At 40.3% G+C, this 23,990-nt stretch overlaps 2 protein-coding genes across 2 annotated transcripts in view; one reads left to right on the forward strand and one right to left on the reverse strand.

The window, feature by feature from the left end:
• Positions 1–4: 4 nt before the first annotated feature.
• Positions 5–1,464, reverse strand: erg28 (ergosterol biosynthesis 28 homolog; the record flags this gene model as incomplete). The annotated part of the gene is made up of 4 exons (XM_083924067.1): positions 5–160; positions 244–362; positions 451–541; positions 1,332–1,464. 4 exons carry the CDS (start codon positions 1,462–1,464, stop codon positions 72–74), a joined length of 432 nt encoding a protein of 143 aa, XP_083780193.1. The 3' UTR covers positions 5–71.
• A 2,248-nt stretch (positions 1,465–3,712) lies between these two features.
• The window catches only part of ttll5 (tubulin tyrosine ligase-like family, member 5), a gene marked incomplete at its 5' end in the record, with an annotated part of 46,387 nt that continues 26,109 nt past the window's right edge, over positions 3,713–23,990 (forward strand). The window contains 18 exons of the mRNA XM_083924218.1: positions 3,713–3,771; positions 6,485–6,591; positions 6,709–6,791; positions 7,575–7,681; positions 7,958–8,088; positions 8,204–8,286; positions 10,434–10,503; positions 10,593–10,677; positions 11,553–11,654; positions 11,736–11,827; positions 12,042–12,149; positions 17,573–17,654; positions 18,006–18,067; positions 21,091–21,185; positions 21,753–21,794; positions 22,737–22,844; positions 22,957–23,048; positions 23,624–23,686. Coding sequence (XP_083780344.1) covers positions 3,713–3,771; positions 6,485–6,591; positions 6,709–6,791; positions 7,575–7,681; positions 7,958–8,088; positions 8,204–8,286; positions 10,434–10,503; positions 10,593–10,677; positions 11,553–11,654; positions 11,736–11,827; positions 12,042–12,149; positions 17,573–17,654; positions 18,006–18,067; positions 21,091–21,185; positions 21,753–21,794; positions 22,737–22,844; positions 22,957–23,048; positions 23,624–23,686 — 1,571 coding nt within the window. The remainder of the gene's footprint in view (positions 3,772–6,484; positions 6,592–6,708; positions 6,792–7,574; positions 7,682–7,957; positions 8,089–8,203; positions 8,287–10,433; positions 10,504–10,592; positions 10,678–11,552; positions 11,655–11,735; positions 11,828–12,041; positions 12,150–17,572; positions 17,655–18,005; positions 18,068–21,090; positions 21,186–21,752; positions 21,795–22,736; positions 22,845–22,956; positions 23,049–23,623; positions 23,687–23,990) is intronic.

A 23,990-nucleotide genomic window follows, 5' to 3' on the forward strand; every position in this document is an offset into this window, starting at 1 on the left:
CACACTAGGGCCAGTCCACTAGTGTCTGGTGGTCATTGTGGATGTGGGGGGTAAAATCAAACAGCTGGGATTCAGTTACGCTTCTTCTGTCGTGTGTCACCTCCGTCTTGTGACTCTGGGATACACTGGTATCCTATCAGCATTCCTATGATGGAGAAACCTAGAAAAAGCACAGTTTTTAAAAATATATTGTTATACCTGGCATCGCAATAACTTAAAGGGATATATATTCCCATCACTCACTTGCCACAATGAGAGGTGCCATGACCCCGATAGTCAGAGGAGCAGTTTTATAGATGAAGGCTTCAGACAGGAAGTGGCCCAGCGCCAGCACAAATGTCCATAAGGTGATGTGATAGAGCCTGCAGGAGGCCCGTGAGACACAGTAAGGACACACATACAGTGTGAAGACAAAAGAAACGAGGTGCAGGACGTGAGAAGTTGTCTTACGTTCTGTTCTGTATATCAATGGCACAGGAACAGCGGATGATCGACGACAGCAACGTCCAAATACCAAATGTTCGAGCTTGGAGACCATTCACTGAGGAAATGAGGAGTATATCGAAAATTAGGAAGGAAGGAGTTTTAAAAAAACGACAAAATATATAAAGAATCATAAAATAATGTCAATCAATCAATCAATCTGTCTAAACTAATGTTCTTCACACATTTTTGATACAAGAGAGATTGATAAATCGGCTGGGCTGTCGTTAACAAAAACACTATATTGCTATTCGTATATGTGTATATTGGCTGATAATATTATTAGTCATCAGAAATTGCAGTACTCTGATGTCAAAGATGTTGTGTCTGGGTTTTTTTAGGAAGAGTGTCACCTTTACATTGTCTACCAGAGAGCACGGATGCTTATCTTTTTAACTATATAATATACAGTTTAGTACAATCGGTAATCTTTAATTCTTTAACAACAAAATGTAAGGTTTTCTTATGAAAATGTTTGCGTAATGCACCACTACTAAGTATCATTCTCAGAATATTTTAACTGAAGATGAATGAATAACAACTTTTGATATTGGCCTCTGAAATAAAGCGCCTTGGCTCTAAAATTATGGTTGTTCGTATAAATATGATATGAGTTGTTTTGTTGTTTAATGACACTGGTTGGGATTGAAGTTATCCTGATAGTGATACACATTAAATGTTCTCTTAAAGTTTCAGATCCTTTTTTTCTATTCACTGCTGTTTTATAAACTTGCATTTTAAGGAATCATACCCCATCTCCTGAAACACCTGCACCAGCACCAACACCATGCTCAGCAGAGTGAAATATCACAGTGATCGTCTTACTAATGCCAGTGTAGTTTGCTCACCAAACTCTGGTGTGCCTGTGTACAGCTTCTCAGATAAAAAACTGTGATCTCTAAAACTCTGCACGGTGTTTCCCATCGCGATGACGGACACCATCACCAACCAGCTGCGCAGGACGTTCAGAAAGCGACTCATGTTGTCTGTCTGAGGCGCACCTGTCGGAGAGGAACAGTGTGTTGTTGTTACGGTACCATCAGTGCAGGATAAACACCTTGTAGCTGGACTGGTCATGTTACAGACAGAATGCCATGTCTGCTCTGTTAACTTGATTCTGACCATTTTTCAGAATATTCAGCATTAACTTGGTAAAGTAACGAGCATATTATAGTAAACAAAACATACAAATAACATGAATTGTGAATATATTTACCTGGCGGCCTCTATAAACTACAATGGGACTCAAACCAACCGACTACGGTGTTACGTTCGCGATGGTAAGTCTTTCAATCTCGGTTTGTGGAGTTGACCAATAACAGAGTTTAATAAATGGCTCCATGAATCGTACCATTCAAATGATTGGTCCCTGCGAGAGTTCAGGTTCCGCCTACTTTCCACGCTGACCAATAGAAGTCAAGCCATCAGGTCACATGTAGACCGTTAGGATAGGCTGCGTTCGAACAAAGAGTTGATGTGAAACGGGAGAGTGCTCTGCGGTGACTTCCGTCTTCGCTAATCGACAGGAAGTGTCATCGAGAAAACTATAATAATTCGAGTAATGCTTCCATATTTTCTGACCCTGCACAAGTTATTACACCCATTTAAGTGTTTCAGTCGATAATACAGATTTTGATTCTAATTGCTATCATATCATATATGCCAAAAATCACACAAAAGACAGATGACATGGGCTCTCTATTTGAAGAAGAAGAAGAAGAAGAATTACTTTATTTATCCCGCACGGGGAAATTGAATTTTTTCACTCTTATTATCATACATGTTACACACACAGGCCCGAAATACACACATGCACAAACAGGACCTATACATGCAATTAAGGAGAGATGTTAGAGCGAGGGGGCTGCCAGTGACCAGCGCCCCGAGCAGTTGGGGGTTCGGTGCCTTGCTCAACAGCACCTCAGCAGTGCCCAGGAGATGAACTGGCACATCTCCAGCCACCAGTCCACGCTCCATTCATGGTCCAGACAGGGACTTGAACCAGCGACCCTACGGTTCCCAGCCAAGTCACCTATGGACTGAGCTACTGATAGTTTTTCTTTTTTATGGCCATAGATATTCTGTTTTAATTTCAAAATATAAAATAATACAGTGCAACATCACAGATATACACCGAACCCATTGATAAGCAGATTTTTTTTTACAAACAATACTTATTTTTATGCAATATTTAAGAAGAGAACATTAAGGACACTTTAGATGGTATTGGGTTTCCCATTTGGTATAATAAATTTGTGACTATGTTGAACTGAATCTGGTTTAAAAAATGGCTTTATAACTTGCTTACCTATTGAACAATTAGATATTCTGTTTTGTCAAATCTGATCAAACATTTTGCACAATAAGACACAAAGTAGGCCAAATATTTTATACTCTACACTTGAGGAGCCACGCAACATTCTGACAGAATAAAACAAATAGGTGATCTTTTGTTTCAATATAATAGGTTATATACATTTTTTAAGATGTAAACATAAACATTCTAAATGTGTCCTAGTTTATTTCCTGTTGCAGTGTATGTGAATATATATAATACAGCCTATTGGATGACATCAACTGACAGGGAGTTAACAAGGACTAAGGCTGTTGCCTAGCAATGGAATTCTGTTGGAAAGGTTTCAGTTTTGACATTTTTGGGAACTACATTAATAAAGACTGAGCTTCTATGTGGTCCTGGGATTTTATGATTGCAATTTCTGTTTATCAAAATATACTTAAGTACAATGCTATAAGATTGTTTTATTTTTTTTTCAACTTTATTGTTTGACAGTTACAGTTACGTCCGCCGCACAGTCGATGCAATCATAACAAATACATATCGGACGCGACTGCGCATGCGCCGTGCTTGTCTGTTGCTACCATAGGTTGCTACTCAGTTGTTGTAGTTACCAGGAAGATTAACCGCGATGATCAACTGGCTCTGGTGATACCCACCGGCTAGTTAGCTAGCAGTTAGCAGGCTCTCAAAGACAAAGGCAAGTTTACGGTGGTGTTTAGTTGCATGGCATTATTAAAAAACGTCTACTTAAGCGCTGAAGACTGCACTTGTTACTAACATGATATTGTGCATGAATGGACTGTCGCTCACTTGAAGTGAGTGGAGCTACTCTGATGCCTTTTTGCAGTTGGAGGTGGTAGCCATGGTGAAACCTAGACACCTGATCCTTGGAAGATTTCACCGGGCCGCTCGTCCCCTTTTACTGTGAAGATGCCTGTTGTGATCCGTGGTAAGGAGGACGACTCTGAGTCCTCAGAAGACGAGCAAGAGTAAGTGTTAGCCAACAATACTGTAATCTGCTGTAGAGTCACATAATACAGTAGTGCCCATTGTGTTACTGCAGTCAGCATCTGAGACAGTTTGTCAAAGCTTAGGAGTAAAAAGACTTATCCTCTTTTACCGGTAATCATTGCTCCCTAATCTTGAAGTTGAATAAGGACCCATCTCTGAGCTCATTATCATTTTCTTTTAGTCTGTTGTCGGTTTTACTTAGCTCAATACCACAAATGACATATTTAGGGTTGGCTTTACAGTCTGTACAGTACACAACATAGTCTATCTTGATTCAGATAAGGAAAAACTCCCTCCAGAAACCTTTCAAAGGGTGTTGTCACACACATCTAAATGTAAAATCACCGTAGAGTTATCAACCTTTAAATAGCAGGTCTGTGCAAACTTCTACATTAAAACACACTTATGACATCCTAAACCAGGATGCTCATTTTATTGTTTTACGTCATACATGTATGTTGGTTCATAATAATACACTTTTGTGGGAGTATTTTCTCTTTAAAACAGGCTCTTAACATAACAGCTAGAAAGTTGTAAATGGAGATGGAGATGATATTGCTCACAGGGTATAAAGTAAGCACCAGCCACTAGCTAAGTGTGGTAAAATATGCAAGTGGCTGGTAGATTAGCTTCTTCTGCAAGGGTGCAGTTAATTCTGCACCCTTGCAGATGTGGCTGTCTCTTCTTTCAGGTCACCTTCAGTGTCAGTGAGGTTATTAGCCTACTGATCCTCCTGTAATACCTCACACAAGATTTCCCTCTAGATACAGTATTAAAGGGACACTGTGCTAACCAAAAGCGTTGTTCATTTTACTCCTGCCTGTATCAAAGTCTTTACCATAGTTTACTGATCGTGTAATGCAGTATATGCAGGATAACAGAAGAAACCCTGTTTAATAATCTACACCAGATACATAAAGCCTGGAAGCATTTTGCATAGTTGATGAAAGAGACAACTGAATGTGAGAAAAAAACATTGAGTTGTTAGCTGCTACAGTCGGTCTATATAAGTTATCTCTGTCTCCGCAAACTAATTCCGACTTAAGCTATACCTTCTCATAGCATACTGAGATCCACTGCTTTTAGACCCATTTCCATCTCCTGAATTAGTTTGGATTACGTATGTATTAGGACTCGACACTCTTTTAACTGACAGGGCTGCATTAAGATGCGTCCACAACAGTAATGACATGAAAGTATTTTTTAAAAAGTGTGTCAAGGTAAAACACTTTATGGATATGGAAATGTAGCATATTCTGTAAACCCTGTCCGATTTCAAGTTATTACCAAACAAGCATCAACTGCACGTTTGATTTTAATCTGTTTAAAAACTCTGACTTCAATGTTGTCACTTTATTGATTTGGGACAGTTGATATAAGTTGACGGGACGTAAAAGTTAATGATGACAGACAAGACAACCCAATAATGCAAAGGACAACAAAGTATAGCATTACAGGCAAATAGCAGACATAAAGACATACACAAGTACATTTGGAATATTGTATATTTAACCAAATATTTGCAACTTAAATGATTATACTTCACTGAAATATTATTGCGGTGGCAACAATCTGTTTTTTTTTATTGTGTGTCAAGTATTTTAATAAGCTTAATGGTGGTTTATGTCCAAAACAAACAACAGGATTAAATATGATCAAAACACCTCTTTTAAGGGCGTTCAACAAAGCCACAACAGTGGAAAAAGATATCTGCTGTATTGTCGACATTGATGATAGATACTTAAGCTATAGGGGCAGCAATTGTTTACATTTCTCTCCACCTTATCAAGACCGGCCATGCCTGATTGAGTTCTACTCCATCATCATGCTACCTTATCTCATTTTTAGCCCCTCATCAGCAGACTTTCTGGTGCTATCAGATAGTCTGTGGTGTTACAAGGGTGTTTGTTAGTACGGTACATGGGTTTGTTATTGTCCAGCACCTCCTGAAAATGTGTGTGGTTCTGTCTCTTATCCGTCTGACTGAAATAAACACCAAATATAGGTTAGTTGGGGCGCCCGCTCTACTGCTGAGCCACTTGGCACCCCAGATACGGAGGCTAAACGGCCTCACGGCTGCGGCATCCCAGGTTCAATTCGGACCTGCAGCCCTATATATTTATATATATATATATATATATATATTTATATGTAAAACTGAAACTACAGTTCTAAATATACCGTCAGCTATCGTCAAAGAAAGATACAAACAAAACACATTTATGTTATAACAACAAATACTTTTTCTAAGATGCCCGTATCAGAATTCAGAAATCTCATCTCTAAGTAACCCTCTGCCTGACACGCGTGACCGCGCAGCGCACGACTCACATGCACCCGCCCTTGCCTGCTGCATGTCCATGGCTCACCACCCCGGATCAGAGGGTTTTTCATGAGCAAAAAAACACAACAGATTCGATGATTAGTCGACTATAGGCAAGACATGACGAATCAGATTCGACTATGAACATTTGTAGTCGGGGACACCCCTAATATATATATAGGTTAGTTCACATCATCCAGGAGTAAAGACCTGAATGCATCTATATGATGTTATTATTGTCTTTTTCTCTGTGGGAAACATTTATTTCTCCAGATTATTTGACTGTTCTGTGGATCCCAGACTTTGCAAACATCTAGAAAATCTGCCTCTAACTGTGAGTGTGTGTCTTCTAATTCTTTGTCCACTAGCGACCATCCCTGCATTGCCTGGAGTGGCCTCAGCAAGACCATCCCAGTTCTCTTGTTTTTCCCCGAAGCTGCTGTTTCAAAAGATGGGAATATCTGCTCTACTGGAGGTACACTGTGATTGTTGAAGCTACAAAATGACTATGTAATAAAGAATGGCAATATAATTCAAATTTGGAGATCTCTATAGTGTAAGTTGGATACTAAGACTTTTTTGTCATCCATAGAGCGATATAATATGGCCTTCAAGATTGTGCGCACAGAGAGCCGCCTGGTACGAGGACTACTCACCAATCATGGATTCCATGAGGTAATGTTCTCCACTAAATCATGCAAATTTAAGAGATTACCTTAATCTTGCATTGTTTTGAACAGCAGATGCGTTTCTGTGCCTCTCTGCTGTGTAGGATACAGGGATAGTAGGGCTGTTTTTATTTCCTTTGACTGATAATACCGATGTCTAAGCCAAGGAAAAAAAAACTAAATGACCTCAGGAGCATTAATTCTGTTTTCACGAGGGCACACGATCCCCATTATGGCTCTTTCCAAGCAGTTACAATTAATTCCCTTTTTATTTCATTTCAATGCTTTTTGACTCCCGCTAACCCATCATCAAAGGCAGACGAGTGTCTACCATAGCCGCGACAGAGCCAAGCTTTAATAAGCCTTTATTGCAAACATCTGGCTCTCCCCTAGACACTGAGAGGCCATGTGAATTCTGACTCCTAACGAATTGCTGGAATCAAACGAAACAAAACAGATAAAATTATTCAAAATCCTGTGAGTTGGCATTCCTTTTGTGATAATTTCTAAAGAGCCGGCTGTATTTCTCCAGGTTATTGGTACAGTGCCTGATCTGCTTCTTCGATTGAATTGAATTGATTGTCATATGTGATGGACATCAGAAAATAATACTGCCGTCGGTGACTGGAAACTCTACAGAGCTTTTTCAGTATGCAATGCTATACTAGGTTTTATGCCCTCTTTTTTAAATAATCCCTTTGCAAATGTCATTTGTTCTGTGTGTATTGAATCTAAATCATCTGATCCATCTTGTCAAGTTAAGTCAATCATTCTGTCTGTTTTATTTCAGGTTCACCCAAACAGCAATGACTTTAACCTCATGTGGACAGGATCTCACCTCAAGCCTTACATACTACGCAGCCTTCAAGACTTCCAGAAGGTCAACCACTTTCCCAGGTACAATCAAGTGTTCAAATGTACGGGTGTGTTGCCACAGTTTTCTGCGTTATAAATATCACCACTGAGCCATTCTAAGCCCGTCAGTTCAGGCAATGTGTTTGTTGGCTTCCACTGCAAAGCACGTTTAGTTTGGAACTGTGTCTCTCCGAAACATGAAGTGAATCATACTGTCAAGCAGAGGGCGATCTATTGCTGTTATGAATGCGTATATGTTTGTTCTGTCAGAGTGGAGCGCTGGAGCATTTTTAAACCGGAGGCTCTGCTCATTTCCAGGTCATATGAACTGACACGCAAAGACCGTCTGTATAAAAACATCCAGCGAATGCAGCAAACTCATGGCTTCAAAAACTTCCACATTGTTCCTCAGACCTTTGTGCTTCCCTCTGAGTATCAGGAATTCTGCAGTAAGACACTTCTCGCCTCAACCTGTTTTGTCAAAGTAGATCTCTCTTTAGGATATGTCCAGACATATAAATTATTCACTCGTCTTTCTGTTTGAATCTCTTGCCTCAATTTCAGATTGTTTTGCCAAGGACAAGGGCCCCTGGATTATTAAACCAGTAGCATCTTCAAGAGGGCGAGGCATCTACTTGGTCAGCAATGTGAGTGATTTTTCCCACAGCAGATTCACCCTTTAACACGGACGTTCCCAAACGTTTTGACTTGTGACTTTGTAAACTGCGTATTTTTCTCTTCTTCTCTGATTGTTTGATTTGAAGACCTCAAGAGATGAAAGTAGGACTGCTACTAATTATTTTCATTATTATATCATAATTTGATTTGTTTTGAAAAATACAAACATTTTAAAAGAATAAATTTCCAGATTCAAATTCTCACATTTACTTACATGATTAAAGATAAATAATGAATGAGTAACATTTTAGTTTCCTGAGCTGGACTTTGTGATATTTTAAGTATGAAAAGTAATATTTAATTTTTCAAGCATGAACCCTCAAGGTCATACTTAGTTTTTTGTAACAGTAATATGATTTTTATTATCTTTCTTACACCTTACATCTGAGGGTTTGTATAGACAGGGAATAGGGAAATCACTCAAAAAATTTTTATTTTTAATATGCTTTTTGTTTAAACGGTGTGTAACAGCAATGAACATCAGGGACCGAAATAACGCATTCTCTCACATACACACGCCATTTTAGCAGAGTTTTAAACAAAGTTCTGCCACTATTTTGCATGTCTGAGGAAATACGCTTCTTTGCTTTCTTGCTGAGAGTGAGGTGAGAATATCCATACCACTCACAGGTCTGTAGGATAACACAGCCAGCAGATTGTTAGCTTAGGTCAACGCAGACTGGAAACAAAGAGAAACAACTAATCTTTAAGATAAGCTAAGCCAACCAAACACTGTGTGTGAGAACTATAACATATTCACATTAATGACAAACCTAGTGGGAGTTAACTGTCAGCATGCTGACTTAAAAAATATTGTGTGAACTGAAACAGTCAGTTGGCCAGATTGTGTGTGTGTGTGTGTGTGTGTGTGTAGGGGTGTGCAGCTGTCTTTGAAATAAGTATCAACCAGTGTTTCAGACATTAATAAGCTTTGTGGAGTAAATCACACAATTCCAAGGCCCCGACTTTTGGAGGAGCTCAACAAGGTTCTCACTCTTGGAAAACATATGCACGATCCCTCTTCTTCTCAGGCATTTTTATGAAACAGTGGAAAGAATGTCAGAGCGATATTTGGAGAGAAGAAAGAAATACGTTCATTTTTTTGGTTCAGGTTTTCTCTGAACTGTGGCCAGCGCTGAGGTTACCCCCCCCATCTCCCCCCCCCCTCCGTCCCATCTCTCCTCAACTTCGCCACCTGCAACACATTTCAACCTCATAAATGACCCATCTCCCACCACCAGATTGTATTTTTATAGGCTGTTATTGAATGTTGACCAGCTATGGCCGGTGTCGTTGCAGTCTCCAACTTTTCTTGATGATTCTTTGATGTTAATGGTTAACAGCAGTGTCACATCATCTATTTGGAATTCAGTGTTTGATGCTGTAGTATGTGAATGAATATACAGTATGGAAAAAAACAGTACATTTTCCATGGAATTGCTATTTATACTCTGCCATTGAGAGATGTTGATTGAGTTTGTTAGGTCACACCTAAAAAATGCCATCTAACTCCATCACTGTAGTAAATAATCTGCAATATCAGTTGTTATGTTATCTGGTTAATTCATGGTATTTTCCTTACATACACGTTGAACATATTAAAGATCCAACAATTAACTGATTTTAGGGTTTGTACTTATTTAACGTACATATTTTTAGTTTTTACTAACGTGTTTACATCCTTCAGTGTTCCAAATACACGTTATTTTTCTCATACTGTCTGTCTGTATCTGCATCACTCTGAAACGCTCTGTTTTAGCTCCTGTCTCTTTAACCCCCCCCACCTGGAAAAAGTCTAATCTGCCCTGATTGGTCAGTGATTCCAGGTCTTCTGCATCTGCACTCCCGGTTTCTCTGGCTGTAACGTCACTGTAGCTGCACTTTCTACCTATTTATAGTATAGTTGTGACATCACAACTGTACAGAAGTCCTGACGGTTCTTTTAAAGGCACAGTTTCTGAATATGAGCTGTGTGCATTTCTCTTTGGATTGAGTGTTTTGATTCTTTCACATTATTTCTACGGCACTTCGACCTGCTTTATAATCAAAAGACGTATAAATCTCACTTTTTACATTATGGGACATTTAAGATTTATTTGTTTCTGTTCATCTGCAGCCAAATCAGATTTCAATGGATGAAAACATCTTGGTGTCTCGCTATATTAATAACCCGCTACTGATAGATGGTGAGTTCTGCTTCCCTACTTAATTGCTACATACACATTGCACCATGAATACACCATGCAAATTACTCAAATGATTGTTTTGTTTACAGAGTTCAAGTTTGATGTGCGGTTGTACGTGTTGGTAACGTCGTACGATCCGGTCCTCATCTACGTCTATGAGGAGGGCCTGGCTAGGTGAGCAGGGTGTGGCTTTTCCCATTGTGATCACTGATCAAAAAACACTACAGCACAACTGATTTTTAACAACAAATACATCACAAACGCACTTAATAGAGAATGCATTTTTGTTTTTTCAGCTATTCCCTCCATAGCCGTTTGTTTGTTTCCTTGGTTTGACTCCTGACAAAATAAGATAAATAAAGCCATGAATGTGAGGAGTTATAATAAAAGTAAATTCAATATTGAGAAAAGCATTCACCATTTTTAATTTTTTTAACATCCACTGGTGCTAATTCAGTGCCCAGAAGAGGGCAGCGTTAGTGTTTTCAGACCAACAGCTGCTCATCAAATGTTGCTGATTGTTCAAAGATCATATCATATAATGACTTTGTGCAATTGCGCTACAGTTATTCAACGTTATTGTTCAGAGCAAGAATCATTTATTAATCCAGAAGAGGCTATTGTCAGGCACAGGTAGGTCAGGAGAGGGTAGATGATTTATAGAAGGACTGGCTCTTCGCTTTGCTTTGATAGAGGTACGCACTGGAGACAGACTGCCACCGCCCTCTTGTTTGCTGGCTTGAATATCAACAGTGGGCGATAAATCACATCCAAATTCTAAATCCCGCTTTTATCTCTTGACATTCCTTCGGGTTGTGTTGGTATTCAGGTACACGGTGTGTGCCAGGAATTCTCATTATTGCACATGTGGCATCCACTCCTCTTAAACACTGCCAGAAATGAATCTCTCTCCAAAGTGCCCCCATCATTCAGTCAGGTGTCAGTCTTATGAATGTGGTCATGGTAGATACATTTGTTCTGAAATTGTTGGCTGACAGAAGTTTTTTCTTCTTTTCTTTCTGGCCCAAATAAACGCCGTCCGTCTCCAGATTTGCCACAGTCAAGTATGACCGGACTTCAAAGAACATTAAGAACACATTCATGCATCTCACTAACTACAGCGTGAACAAGAAGAGCAGCGATTACGTCAGGTAACCTTCTTCATGGGAAGCTTGATTGTCTCATCCATTTACTGGAACACAAGCGTTTGAAGTGAATTTCTTCTTTTTCAGTTGCGATGACCCTGAAGTTGAGGATTATGGGAACAAGTGGAGTATGAGTGCAGTGTTGAGGTATTTGAAGCAGGAGGGGAAAGACACCACGCGTGAGTCAAACCTTAATTTTCTTCCCTTTCTCCGCTGTTTCAACTTTTCCTATTGTTTTAATGCAAATGCAAAGATAATGGGGTAAAATCGACCCAGTTTGCACTTGCAGTTACATTTATGAAGCTCTGCTCAGTTTTTATGCCTTCAGATTCTTACTAAAGGTGTCTATTAATTAACTTGAATTATTGTGTGTCTTAATTGTGTCTCTTCCAGTGCTGATGAGACAGGTGGAGGACCTCATCATCAAAGCTGTACTCAGTGCCGAACTACAGATAGCAACCGCCTGCAAGATGTTTGTCCCCCACAAAACAAACTGCTTTGGTAATAATTTCATATTATTCTTAAAATGTTTTTTTTTAACCATACGGTCAGGAAATCAAACTAATCCTGATTAGATTAGACAGATTTACACCTGCACTGATCTAAATGTTAGTGGCTAGTTTGAAGGTGAAAGGCATCAATAGTAAAACAAGCTGTGCCGGACAAAAAAAAGAAGCTTCACAATTTCCTTTTGATGAAATTCCCTTTTTTTTTTTTTGCTCGCAGTGCAGATACACTCACACATACTTAGTCATACACACTACCCCACCCCTTGCGTTTCCTTTCAGTTTCATATTCATTGTCCAGCAGTTCCTCCACACTATTTCTCCACTGAGCTGAGCTGAGGTTGTAGACAGTCATTCCTCAGTGTGGAGCCTTCCTGCCTGTTGCTGCCGGGTCGTGGAGGCCTATTGACTGAAGCAGGAATTTGCTTCCTCCTCTCTGTTGCCATTCAGGTCTGCCTGATTTAGGCTGACTGTTTTCTTGGCTGTTCCTGCCTAGCAGCGGGCTCGTGTGAACTCCATTTTGGAGCCATTACCCATGTTAGTGTTGGCACTAATTGTCTGCGTTCTCTCTCTCTGTCTGGCAGTCTCTCTGAGATTTGGGGTTTGAAAGCGAGCGCGTTGGCCAAGCCTCCCTCAGCACCGCTGTCTCTTTTTCCTCTTCTCTCGCTGTTTCTGTTTGTTTATGCTTCTCCCTCTCCTGCTCACACTCTCTTTCACCTCTCAGATGTTGGAAAAATAAAGGGCTTTGCAGTTGTGACAGGCTTCTGTAGACATAATAGCCCCCCTGATTGGTGGTTGTTTGGGCTCTATGGGGCGCATAGCAGCATGGACTCAACCCATCAGACAGTCGCCTGCATAAAGATGCTATCTGCATCCTGAACTGCTGGGCTGAAAAAAACCCACATTAGCCCAGGGTGTGAATGTTGATCATGCAGGTATTTACAGGCAAATATTGTCTTACCAAGCCTCAACCTGGTTTTCATACGCACTTGATAGACAACCAGATGACACATGTCTTTGGTGTGATGGAAAAACATGTTTGCTTATTCTCATTCATTCACTCATTGAGGTAAACCTGGAATATGTTTATACACATCCCCATGTCTTGATCGCAAAAATGCTTTATGGAATGCTCAGAGATAGCATGCAAATCTACATACTGCATTGCACCATACTTGCATGTGCATTCCTTAACATATATAAACAGAGTTCTGCTTCTGCACAAACGAATTACCCAGATATTTATAGTAAATAATAATAAATGTAAAAAAATGTGTAGGGCAAGTGTGACACTAAGGGAACGAAGCCTCCTGATGATGACACTGGTGTCAGCAACAGAGGATAATTCTTTATTAATAATTACTGTTGTTTTATTACGACTCTACTTAGTCTGCATTGGATTTGAAATGAAACATTCAACAACAACAAAATAATGACTTTCAGCTTGAACGGGTGTTTGAGGGTGTTTTCATCCTCACTCAGCAATGTTGAAATCTTATAGCCTATAGAGACCTGACATAGATACTACAGCAATGTGGTTGTATTGTGTGGCACAAAAGCAATTAGGTTCTACACCTTTTGCTAAGATACATAATACACTGTGGTTTGCTGTGAACATGCCTTTTATCCTACTTCAGCTGTATCAGTTTACTATTGAATTGAGTGTAATTTTGTTGTCTACAGATGGCCTCAAGCAAGTTAATTACAGCATTCATAGTCTGGATTAAGTTTCCAAAGACAGACACTGATGGTTCCAAGAGGACCACCTCTTGATCTGTTTCTCCCGGTGTGGTCATGTTGCATGTGTACAGAGACATGCGGGAACCGGTGTAAAGCATGAATTTTACAAACACACACGGTTCTGCCTAAGCTTCAGGGAGTCCAGTCTAGTATCTTTGTGTGCTTTTCCTTGCCTCTTAAATAAAACCCACCCAAACCACCAAAGAGTCATGTTCAGTCAGCCCGTGTCAGCTTCCACTCCCCTTTGCTTTCTCATGCACTTATGCTCACTGCCTACCTACTCTTCCTGCAACCTACAATGCATCCAGCATTCATCCTGGGCCCCGGCAGCTGCCTGTAATTGCAAACAGGTAAAGCATCAATATGCAGGGCAGCGAATATATGCGTGTTAGGGCAGTGACTGTGGCGATAAAAACAGCTAGAGTCTTTATACAGCCTAGCTTGTCTGGAAGGGAGCCATGCGAGATCATAAGAACATTATAATCTTAATTTACTGCAAATTGTTCCCCGCCATTTTAATGTCTATTAATGGCTTTAATACTATGTTTACTGTTTTCAAATGGGATTTCTCCCCTTTGCTCAAATTGCACATCCGTATCTAAATGGTCATACTGTAGCAGAACCTTTTTATAGCTCCGTAATGTCTCATGTGGGAAGAAATAAAAACAACAGATTTCTTGTTTTACATTGGTAAGAAGTGTGTGTGTGTGTGTGTGTGTGTGTGTGTGTGTGTGTGTGTGTGTGTGTGTGTGTGTGTGTGTGTGTGTGTGTGTGTGTGTGTGTGTGTGTGTGTGTGTGTGTGTGTGTGTGTGTGTGTGTGTGTGTGTGTGTGTGTGTGTGTGTGTGTGTGTGTGTGTGTGTGTGTGTGTGTGTGTGTGTGGAGTAAATGCCACCCATGCAGCTCCTTACCGCTGCTGTGTGATTAATGGACAGGCTTTTTGCTGAGGGATGCTGATTACGAGATGTTTTGACTAAGATCTGATTAGCCAAGCCAGAGGCCTATTTTATTACACACAAAACATTCCACTTACTGGTCCTGTGTTCCACTGAACGTCCCTCATTAAGTGCTGAGTGTGGTTGGATCCCCCGTCTGTGAACCACTCTCCCTGTTTTTCATTTGTTAGACACTCCCACACGTCACTGCAGCACAGTGTTGGTATGCTTGTGATGACAGTGCGGCTGCTGTATCATTCAAAATCTTTTAGAGGATGATTAATAGATTTGGTCCAGCTATCATAATAAAGCTATAGAGTAACTGTTACTTCAATTTGTTGTCCTCAATTTGTTTTCATCATTGTGGCTCCAAGCGTCTCCACTGTTGCTCCCTGCAACAGCAGTGAAACACTTCAGGGGCAATTATTCATCTCAGAATGATGCAAGAGTAATTCAATTGTTCTCGCCTATGTAGAAAACACACACGAAGGAAATTCTTTATGTTGCTGTTGTTGTGGGACAAGCGGCTGCATGTCCAGGGTGGGGAGATTGTTGTTTTTGGGCGTTTGTCTCTTGTGGTGAGGTTTCCAGCAGCGCCCATCCAATAATAAAAAAAAATAAAAATTGCTCTTCATCATCCTTTTTACTCTGTCACATTTTTTTTCCTCCTCCCTCTTTAATGGGTGTGATGTGGATGTTCGCTGCCTCTCCTCTCCTTGTCTGCGATGCTTGTTGTGGCCTCTCTGTGGGTACATTTAACAGCGCTCCCCCGGCAGCGGTCGAGCCATAGAACAAACGTGTCTAGCAGCGAGCGGCTCGGCTGGCTCATGGGGCAGGAGCAGCGTCTGCTCCTAATTGGGGGAAAGTGCGGCACATGGAGCCTGCTTGTCGGAGGCTGGTGAGGTGGTGTAACACCTCCCCATTTTCCCCTGTTGTTGTGGTGCCACTGGTGAGGCACTGTGACCCATTTATTCTTGTACAAAATTCCCCAAGACTAATGTATAATGTTTTATGTGTGCCTTTTTATATAGAAGCGGCTGGAATGGGATAACCCGGAAAGTGGAAAATAAAATCTTGATGCTCTGCCTTAAGCGAGCACTGTTCAGCAGTGGGGGTCCCGTCCATCCTCAGAAGTTAAAGAAGTTAAATGTGGCAGGGGTGGCTTCAGTTGCTGCTCTTGACTCAAGGACGTAGGGCTAACTTTGATTAGATCCATCATCCATGAAAATACAGTTGCACCAATTTTGATATATACAGTATATAATAACATTTTTGGGAAATGTTACAATCTTAAAAGAGTACTCCAGTGATTTAGTCTTACATTTCCATATTGACTTTCAAGAGACAAAAAAAAAAGAGTCAAAATGGAAGCAGCCTGGAAAAACCCTGGATCTTAAATTTCCTATAGTGCAATTTGATAGCCTCTTTCGTCAGAGTCCCACTGTCTGCTAAATGCCCGTGTCTTTCAAACTCCATGCCCCCACTTTGTAGAACTCCTCATGATGATATAATTGATCTTTGTAAAATCAGCACTCTACATTGTCAAGTAAAACTACTTGATATTTGTTCGGCATTACCTCAACATTTTGTACGGCCAGGGTGGAGATAACTACAATAAATAATATACAGGCAAATAAATGTAGCTCTTCTGTTAAACTACAATTGCCCATCCTAACATTATCCAACCAAATGTCATATAAAGCCGGTGCTCGCTGTCACGCTCCTTTTGTGTGTTTAACACTGGCACTGACCTGAGACACTAGAACAAACAGTGCTGGTTATGGCTGCTTTGAAACCTCCAACCCCCCTGGCCCATTCTCAACACAGTCTATTCTTTTGAAGTGCCATTAGTAGGATTTTTCCTCTGGCTCTGTGGCGGGGTTTTGCCCTATCCCTGTAAAATACTGCGGTTTCCCTGCACGCTGCTGCTGGGGCCGGCGGGTCGTTGGCTTACAGGGTGACACTCCCCAGAGCAGTGCAACGGTACATAGGCCAGCTCTGTCGCAGTGAGCCATATATCAGTCAGAGAAACGAGAGGGAAAATTGGGATGGAATGGATGAATTTTTACACAGGGAACTTCCTGAGCACTTTGTAGAAGGCTTTTATCGTGTCACTCAGTGCTAAGCTATTATTGAAGGGAGATACTGTATATACAATATAAAGCCTAAAGCTTTCCAATTCCCCAGGTTTCTACCACTTGGATCGTGTGTTCCTATTTTCAGATTTGTACCTCTGGATAGTATTATTGCATATTTTACTGCCCCAGTTGGACAAGATACCAACTTCATGATGGGGTGAATGTTTTTCTGGTACCCATTAGAGCGCCATCCTTCTTGTTAATATGTAGTGACTGCTTCAACTTTCCCAGTCATGAGAAAATTATTGACTGTATGTATGAAAATATTCACAGCCACAGTGTGTTTTTGATCTACCATCTTACGTAAGCGACCCCATGACAGATGAAATGTGTATGTACTTAGTTAATGTAATTGAGCCAATCCCTCAGTAGCAGGCTTTGGTGAATGTTTCTCCCTTGAGTGATTGGGGATATAACATGCGTGTAATCAGTAGCAGAAAGGCATAGGCCATGATGCCAAATGCCACATAACGGCGCTATGATAAAACTCTTGTGACTTTGATAGCCTTCATCCTTTATTTTCAGTGAGCAGATCTTAGAGGTTTCTAATTCTGCCTTCCAGTCTGTGGTGAAACCCCTTTGACTCATTTCGTGTTTCCCTCTTTAGAACTGTATGGTTTTGACGTGCTCATTGACTCCAACCTCAAACCCTGGTTGTTAGAGGTGAACCTTTCTCCCTCTCTTGCCTGGTGAGTGTCTTTATCATTTCATTCTTTTTCAGGAGAATCTCTTACCGAAACTGGTTCTTTTACCCTACCGACTCAAACAAGGCCCTTTCTTTGAATATGTAACCAAAGAAAATATGTTACTAAAATGCCACATTGAAGGAAATGACACTCACATTTATTTTGTGAAAGTATACACTTGGAATAAAATGTCCAACAAAAGTGTCTTGGCAGTTGAGTCAAGGTCACACAATGGATCTGTATCCTCTTATGACATTTGACTCATTTCCTCTACTATGTGTATGTGTTGTGAATTTCTTGTTTGTTTCTTTGTTTCCATTGAAAATGAACGACTTTAAATAAACTCATTTACAGTGATGCACCCTTGGATCTGAAGATAAAGGCCAGCATGATTGCAGACATGTTTTCACTTGTGGGTAAGTACATGCTGAAACAACGATTAAATTCAACTTCCATTTGATTGCAACATTTTGCACAGGTGATTGCACTTCATAGACGTTTAGTTCATGTAAATTCACAGCTTAAAGCCAGACTGTTAAATCCATCACACTAGTAAAGTATATGCTGTTGAAGCAAAGTACATCAAACAAGTAGACACCGTAAAGATCTAAGAACACTTCCACAGTTTAAATTATATTATTAATCACCGCATAATAGAAAGAGGAGGAAAACCCTTGAACAAATACAGCACATTAAAAGTCATATAAAAAGTATAGGATTTCACATTTGTTTTACTAAGAACACATACATATGAATTTATTCTTCAACTAAAATTCAGAATTAAGAATTAAGATGGAACATCTGGATTTTAACAGGAATAAATCTTTTTTAGTAACATAGGCTCAGTCATATTCAGAGCTTACAAACAAATAGGGAAGTTAAAATATTACCAATAAGTAAGTAAGGTACCTAAGAACACTGCAAGATTTGAATGGAAAAACCCATAAATAAACGAACAAATCTGAAATATTTAGCTTGAGGTATAACAAAATTATATAATTGGGATAAATATGTTAATTTTGGAGCAGTTAATGGTAAAATGAAAAGCGTTGTAATTATGCTGTATTTTCTTCACTAACTTCACTCCAAAGGCATAGATGCTCGTCGGTCCTACTTGTAACCAGCAGGTTTTAAACAGGTGGAGACAGTCATCTATTGTTTAATGCTTAATGTTTTCTTTCATTCCATTCCAAAATAACTGTACGGCTTCATAATCGGAGCTCCAGTGTTGAGAGGATAAACTTCATTAATTACCATTAAATGACTTGCGGACAAAATTGTCAACAGAGGCCTTGGTTGTTTTGTAGTCCTTAAGCTTTCTTGAGAAACTAGATCCGACATGTCTACTCAAGCAATCTTTTGTATGAAGACACACAAAATGCCTGGCCCAAAGCAGAGATTAACACTGTTTATACAACAGCGTTTGTATCAGGGAATGAGTGTGTCTCTGTTATGTCTCCTCCCCTCTTAATTATTGTATTATCTTTAATTATTATTAGCTTATAATATTTTTTGGAAGCTCATACCTTGACCACATACAGAGGTCTGAGATCTTGTCTTATCTTTGTAGATATGAAAAAGTACACAAATAGCAAAAAAAGACAAATATTAACCAAACATTCACATCTCTTGATTTTTTAACTTCACTTAATCCTCTTGATTTATCCTTATTACCATTCACAGGATACATGGAGCCCACTGATTAGCAGGCGTCCATCTAAACTGGCACTGAACCATTAAGTCTGTCTGTGGCCTCAGCCTAATGATATTAGTGTGTGTGTGTGTGTGTGTGTGTGTGTGTGTGTGTGTGTGTGTGTGTGTGTGTGTGTGTGTGTGTGTGTGTGTGTGTGTGTGTGTGTGTGTGTGTGTGTGTGTGTGTGTGTGTGTGTGTGTGTGTGTGTGTGTGTGTGTGTGTGTGTGTGTGTGTGTGTGTGTGTGTGCCTAAACCATGCTGTGGCTTGAAACCCTCCCCTCCAGCTCATTAAATGAAAGAGTAGAATCATAAATTGCCAGTTATCTTTGGACTGAGACGTTACTGCGGGTCTGGGGAAAATGAGCAGTGGCATGTAAAACATAGCACATCTATTATGTACCAAACAAACTAAGTCGCTGTTGGCTGATAACACTTGGGCTGCATCCCAGACCTGTAAATAATGACAGCATTCCATTAGCATTCATTTTCCGCCTGTGTGAAGCTGTCAGCTCCGTGTCGCCCATGTTTGTAATAATTGCTGTGTTTAGGCAGGGGCCTGGTTCTTACCTGACGGCTTGGATAAGGTAGAACAAATAACCTCCAGCTCAGAGCTGTCAATAGACTTAATTCACTTCAAGAGTGACTGCAGGATGCAACATAAACATTTTTATTCAACCTTTCACTTTTACCACTAGTTAGCGTTCAGGGAGTGTGGGAATTAATAAACAGAAGATCGTAGATTTACATTTTATTGACTGGATGGGAACATCTTAGTGGGAATTACAGAAATTGTCCCTCGCCTTTATCAACTACCCCTACAATGTAAATGTGTGGAGCTGTCACAATAAGAAAACACATCATATTTCCCTGACTAAAGGAATATTTTGGGGGATTTTGGGAAGTGTGTATTTGCTTTGTGGTGCATAATTAGCAAGATTGATACCGCTGTCATTTCCATTCATTATGAGGCTATAGCTGGTTAGCGTAGCCTAGAAAGTGAGAGCCTGACTCTGTCGGACGATAACAAAATACCCCTCATAGCATCTCCGGAGCTCACAAATGAACATGTTTTCAATTTTTTTTAATATATGTATTAATCAAAGTTTTATGATTTTATATGTTTTATGAGCTGTAACTTCTTAGAATCTCCGCTGGTTGTATGGCAACTGCTCACAGACAAGGAATAGTCTGACAAGTAACCTCCCATAAAACACTGAATTGTTGTTTTAACACTTTGGTATTCGTGAACTTTATGGGTTCTGGTACCCAGGTTTTGTAAGCTAGTGTAGGCGGACCTAAGCTAGCTGTTTTCTCCTGCTTCGACTCTTTTTCTAAGCTAAGCTAAGCTAACCTGCTGCTGGCTGTAGCTGTGTATATTTAACAGACAGGTATGAGAGTGATATACATCCTCTTAGATAAGTCTCTGTAAGAAAACAAATTAGAAAATAGCAAACTATTCCTTTAAGCACGGTCACTTAAGGGGGCTCTGGCGTGTCACCATATCAAAACATGTTTCCTTTTTATGAAAACGAATGTAATGCATTGTGTAGTTTAATAAGCTTGATATCGTTAAAGATATTATTGATTTTACATGTAATTTGTTGCCCCTGTGTCCCTCGCTCTACTTTGGTTTTCTTGCACTAACATTGAACATCTGATGCAATATATGAAGGTCGTGGGAATGAGTAACATATGTACGACCTGATGTCATCGATATGCCCCTTTGTGGCTCTTCTCTGTCTACAGGCTTTGTGTGTCAGGACCCCCTATCGAGACAACCACGCTCTGATCGAGTCACCCTGGACCCCAGCCTCAAGCGCACAGCAGCCCAAAGAACACAGGTACTGGATGCTCACACACACATACACACACACACGTAGCAAGAGCTGAGCCAAGTGTTGCACTCATTCACCCTTCCTTGTGAAACATTCCCATTCTTGTCTTCATCTCTGTTGCTTGTTGCTTACAGTACATTCCTGCCACTGCCATTGAGCTCTTCTTCTACCCTCATGGAAAATTCACTGTAATGCAAAACAACTGTTAATGCAATTACACTATTTGAGTGACATCAGTTTGTAAGAGCTGCACTCTGTGGCTTATTGTTTTATCATTTCTAATCAAGTGACTAATGCTCTCTCTAGGCCTTGTTGCCTAATGATGCCACAACAGCTAATGCACTTGGCTCCCTCCACTCGACTACTGCACCCAGATTTGGCGCAGGATCTGCTGGAGAGAGATTACTAAATCAGACAGATTTCTGCTCCACCTTTCATTGTGTAGAGGGCCTGTTTAGACATACAATAACAATGCTTCATTGTTGCAAAACTGTCTGTATACGGGTTCTTAAAGGTTAAATGCTAATGCTGATGCTCACCCACCACTCACTGTCCTTACCCATTGCCTCTTAGAAACCTCTTTCTGCACTGACAGCCACTGCACACAGCAGAATGGTGAGTTTTCTTCAGACTCAAACATATTAATCTTCTTCTGCCTTGTTCCTTTGCAATTCCCTGATGGCTCTTACATTGCTGGTAAGAAATTGCTCTTTGCTTATTTGATTACATGGCATTACTATTTTTCATAGTGACAGAAGGCTTGTATTGATTCCTAATGGTATATTTAATAGAATTCTCATTACATTAGCAAAGTGCCCTTAGTAAGCAAGTGCTTTAAACGATGCAATGCACCACTTGGCCCAGAACTCAGAGACTTTGTTTTACAGAGTTACTCACATATGCTATATCTAAAAACGTCTGACACTAAACCACAGAGGCTGTTGCAGAAATCTAGGGGCATCCAGAGAACTTCTCCTCTCCCTTTGCTCTGATTAGGGGCAACAGATGAGTCTTTTTTTGAAGGATTAGGCCTTGTCACTTTTTGGCTGCCTTTGTAGCCCCCCTAGCCGCGTCAGACAAATTAAACGTAATCCTCCTGCTATTTAGATGACAAATTCTGTATGTGATCCTGTGGTGCTGTGCCCCTAAGTCTGGCCCAAGTTCCAGCCTGCATGCCAAACTTGTCAATCATAGCCTTGTAGAGCATGCAGCGGGGAGGCAGCCAGGAATGCCAATGCGTATCAAAAATGTTTCATTTATGTGACAGGGAGAAAAGATTAGATGGTATTTTTTTGTTACACAACTATAGTTTGCACATTTTCCATTTATAAATGAGAACTGTTTTACATGAGTAGGTTGTTGATATGTAACACATGATGTCTTTATCAAAAATGTAAGAATTGCAACTATTCTTCCAACCTTTAAGCATACTTAAATTCATACAAAAATGTAAAGAACTAAATTACATTTAACACCTCCTTATGTTAATAGGAAGAATGACATTACAAGATCGGCATTGGTTTAGAGTGATTTTGTCTCTACTATTTTCCCCTGTAGCGGCAGAGGCCCGCATCAGCAAGTATCTCAGAAACAGAGGGGTCGAAAGACAGGCATGGACCTAAACAAGGCCCAGGAGAAAGCACTCTGAGTTTGACTGCTGAGGAGGTAAGGCCTTTGTGACGACGTGCGTGATTTTGTTGAATTAAGACATTGTGGGAACCTGAAAGTACTGTAAACTGTCTAATTCAGTACATGTCTTTTCTTTTTTTTTCACAAGATGAAAGTTCTGAGGAGGATAAAAGAAGAATACGAAAGACGAGGAGGATTTGTCAGGATCTTCCCCACTGCAGAAACATGGGATCTCTATGGGTAAGCTGAGCCATGAATGAACAGACAGACACACGTAATCCCCACAGGGTATTTGTCTATAATGTTACCTATTATTAATACCGTCTTCAAATAAATGGGGCACTTAGGCTAAATGAATGCAATCAGTGGCTAAAGCCAGACCACACGACTCCTCTTGAGTGTCACTAATTGAACCACCAGCCTAAGGTGTAGCTACGAAGTTGGTATTTGTAGAACTGTGTATTGTGTTCCAAGAAAGGCTTATATCAGACACCGACATTATGTTGAAAAGGCATTGGAGTCCTTATTAGAGCGGAAATCTGTTTTTGTGCTTACAATTCATATTCCTATATGAGGATTTGTTGCCTGATTAGATCCATGGCTCGCTTAGCAGCAGGGATTTGGTGGCATTTTTAAAAGCATATTATTGAGCGGTCTGGGGAATTATTGGGGCATTTAACAGTGGCTGCTTCCAGAGTAGCTGTATCACAGAAGCCTTGTTTTTTAACACATTTGCCAGAAATGTGTAGGCAGAGGCTCATTGGGGCTCCTGCCTTTATGATTATTGTAATTTGCTTAATATCTCCTTCTCTCAGTGGATATCTGGAGTCCAAGACATCAATGAACTACATGTTGGCGAACAGACTTTTCCATGGAAGGTAAGCATTTCCATTGTGGTCGGGATAAATCTCTCCATCAGTGTGTGGCAACGGCTGAATTCTAACATGCCGTTTGTTTGGTCTTTTGACTGGATAGGTGAGAAACAGCTGAAAAGACGTTGCATAGTCAACTTTTCCAGCACACCCAATGTGTATGTGGCATTGCGGTGTCGATTTTGGGGCAGGAGGGGAAAGAGAATTATTGAAGAACTATGCCTCTTTATTGAACCACATTTTTGCTATTGTAATACAGCATGTGTTTGTGATATTTGAATCGGTATGGGTTTTCAAGTTTTAACCATAG

This window comes from Echiichthys vipera, assembly GCF_963691815.1.
Source record: "Echiichthys vipera genome assembly, chromosome: 12".
Classification (NCBI taxonomy): Eukaryota; Metazoa; Chordata; class Actinopteri; order Perciformes; family Trachinidae; genus Echiichthys; species Echiichthys vipera.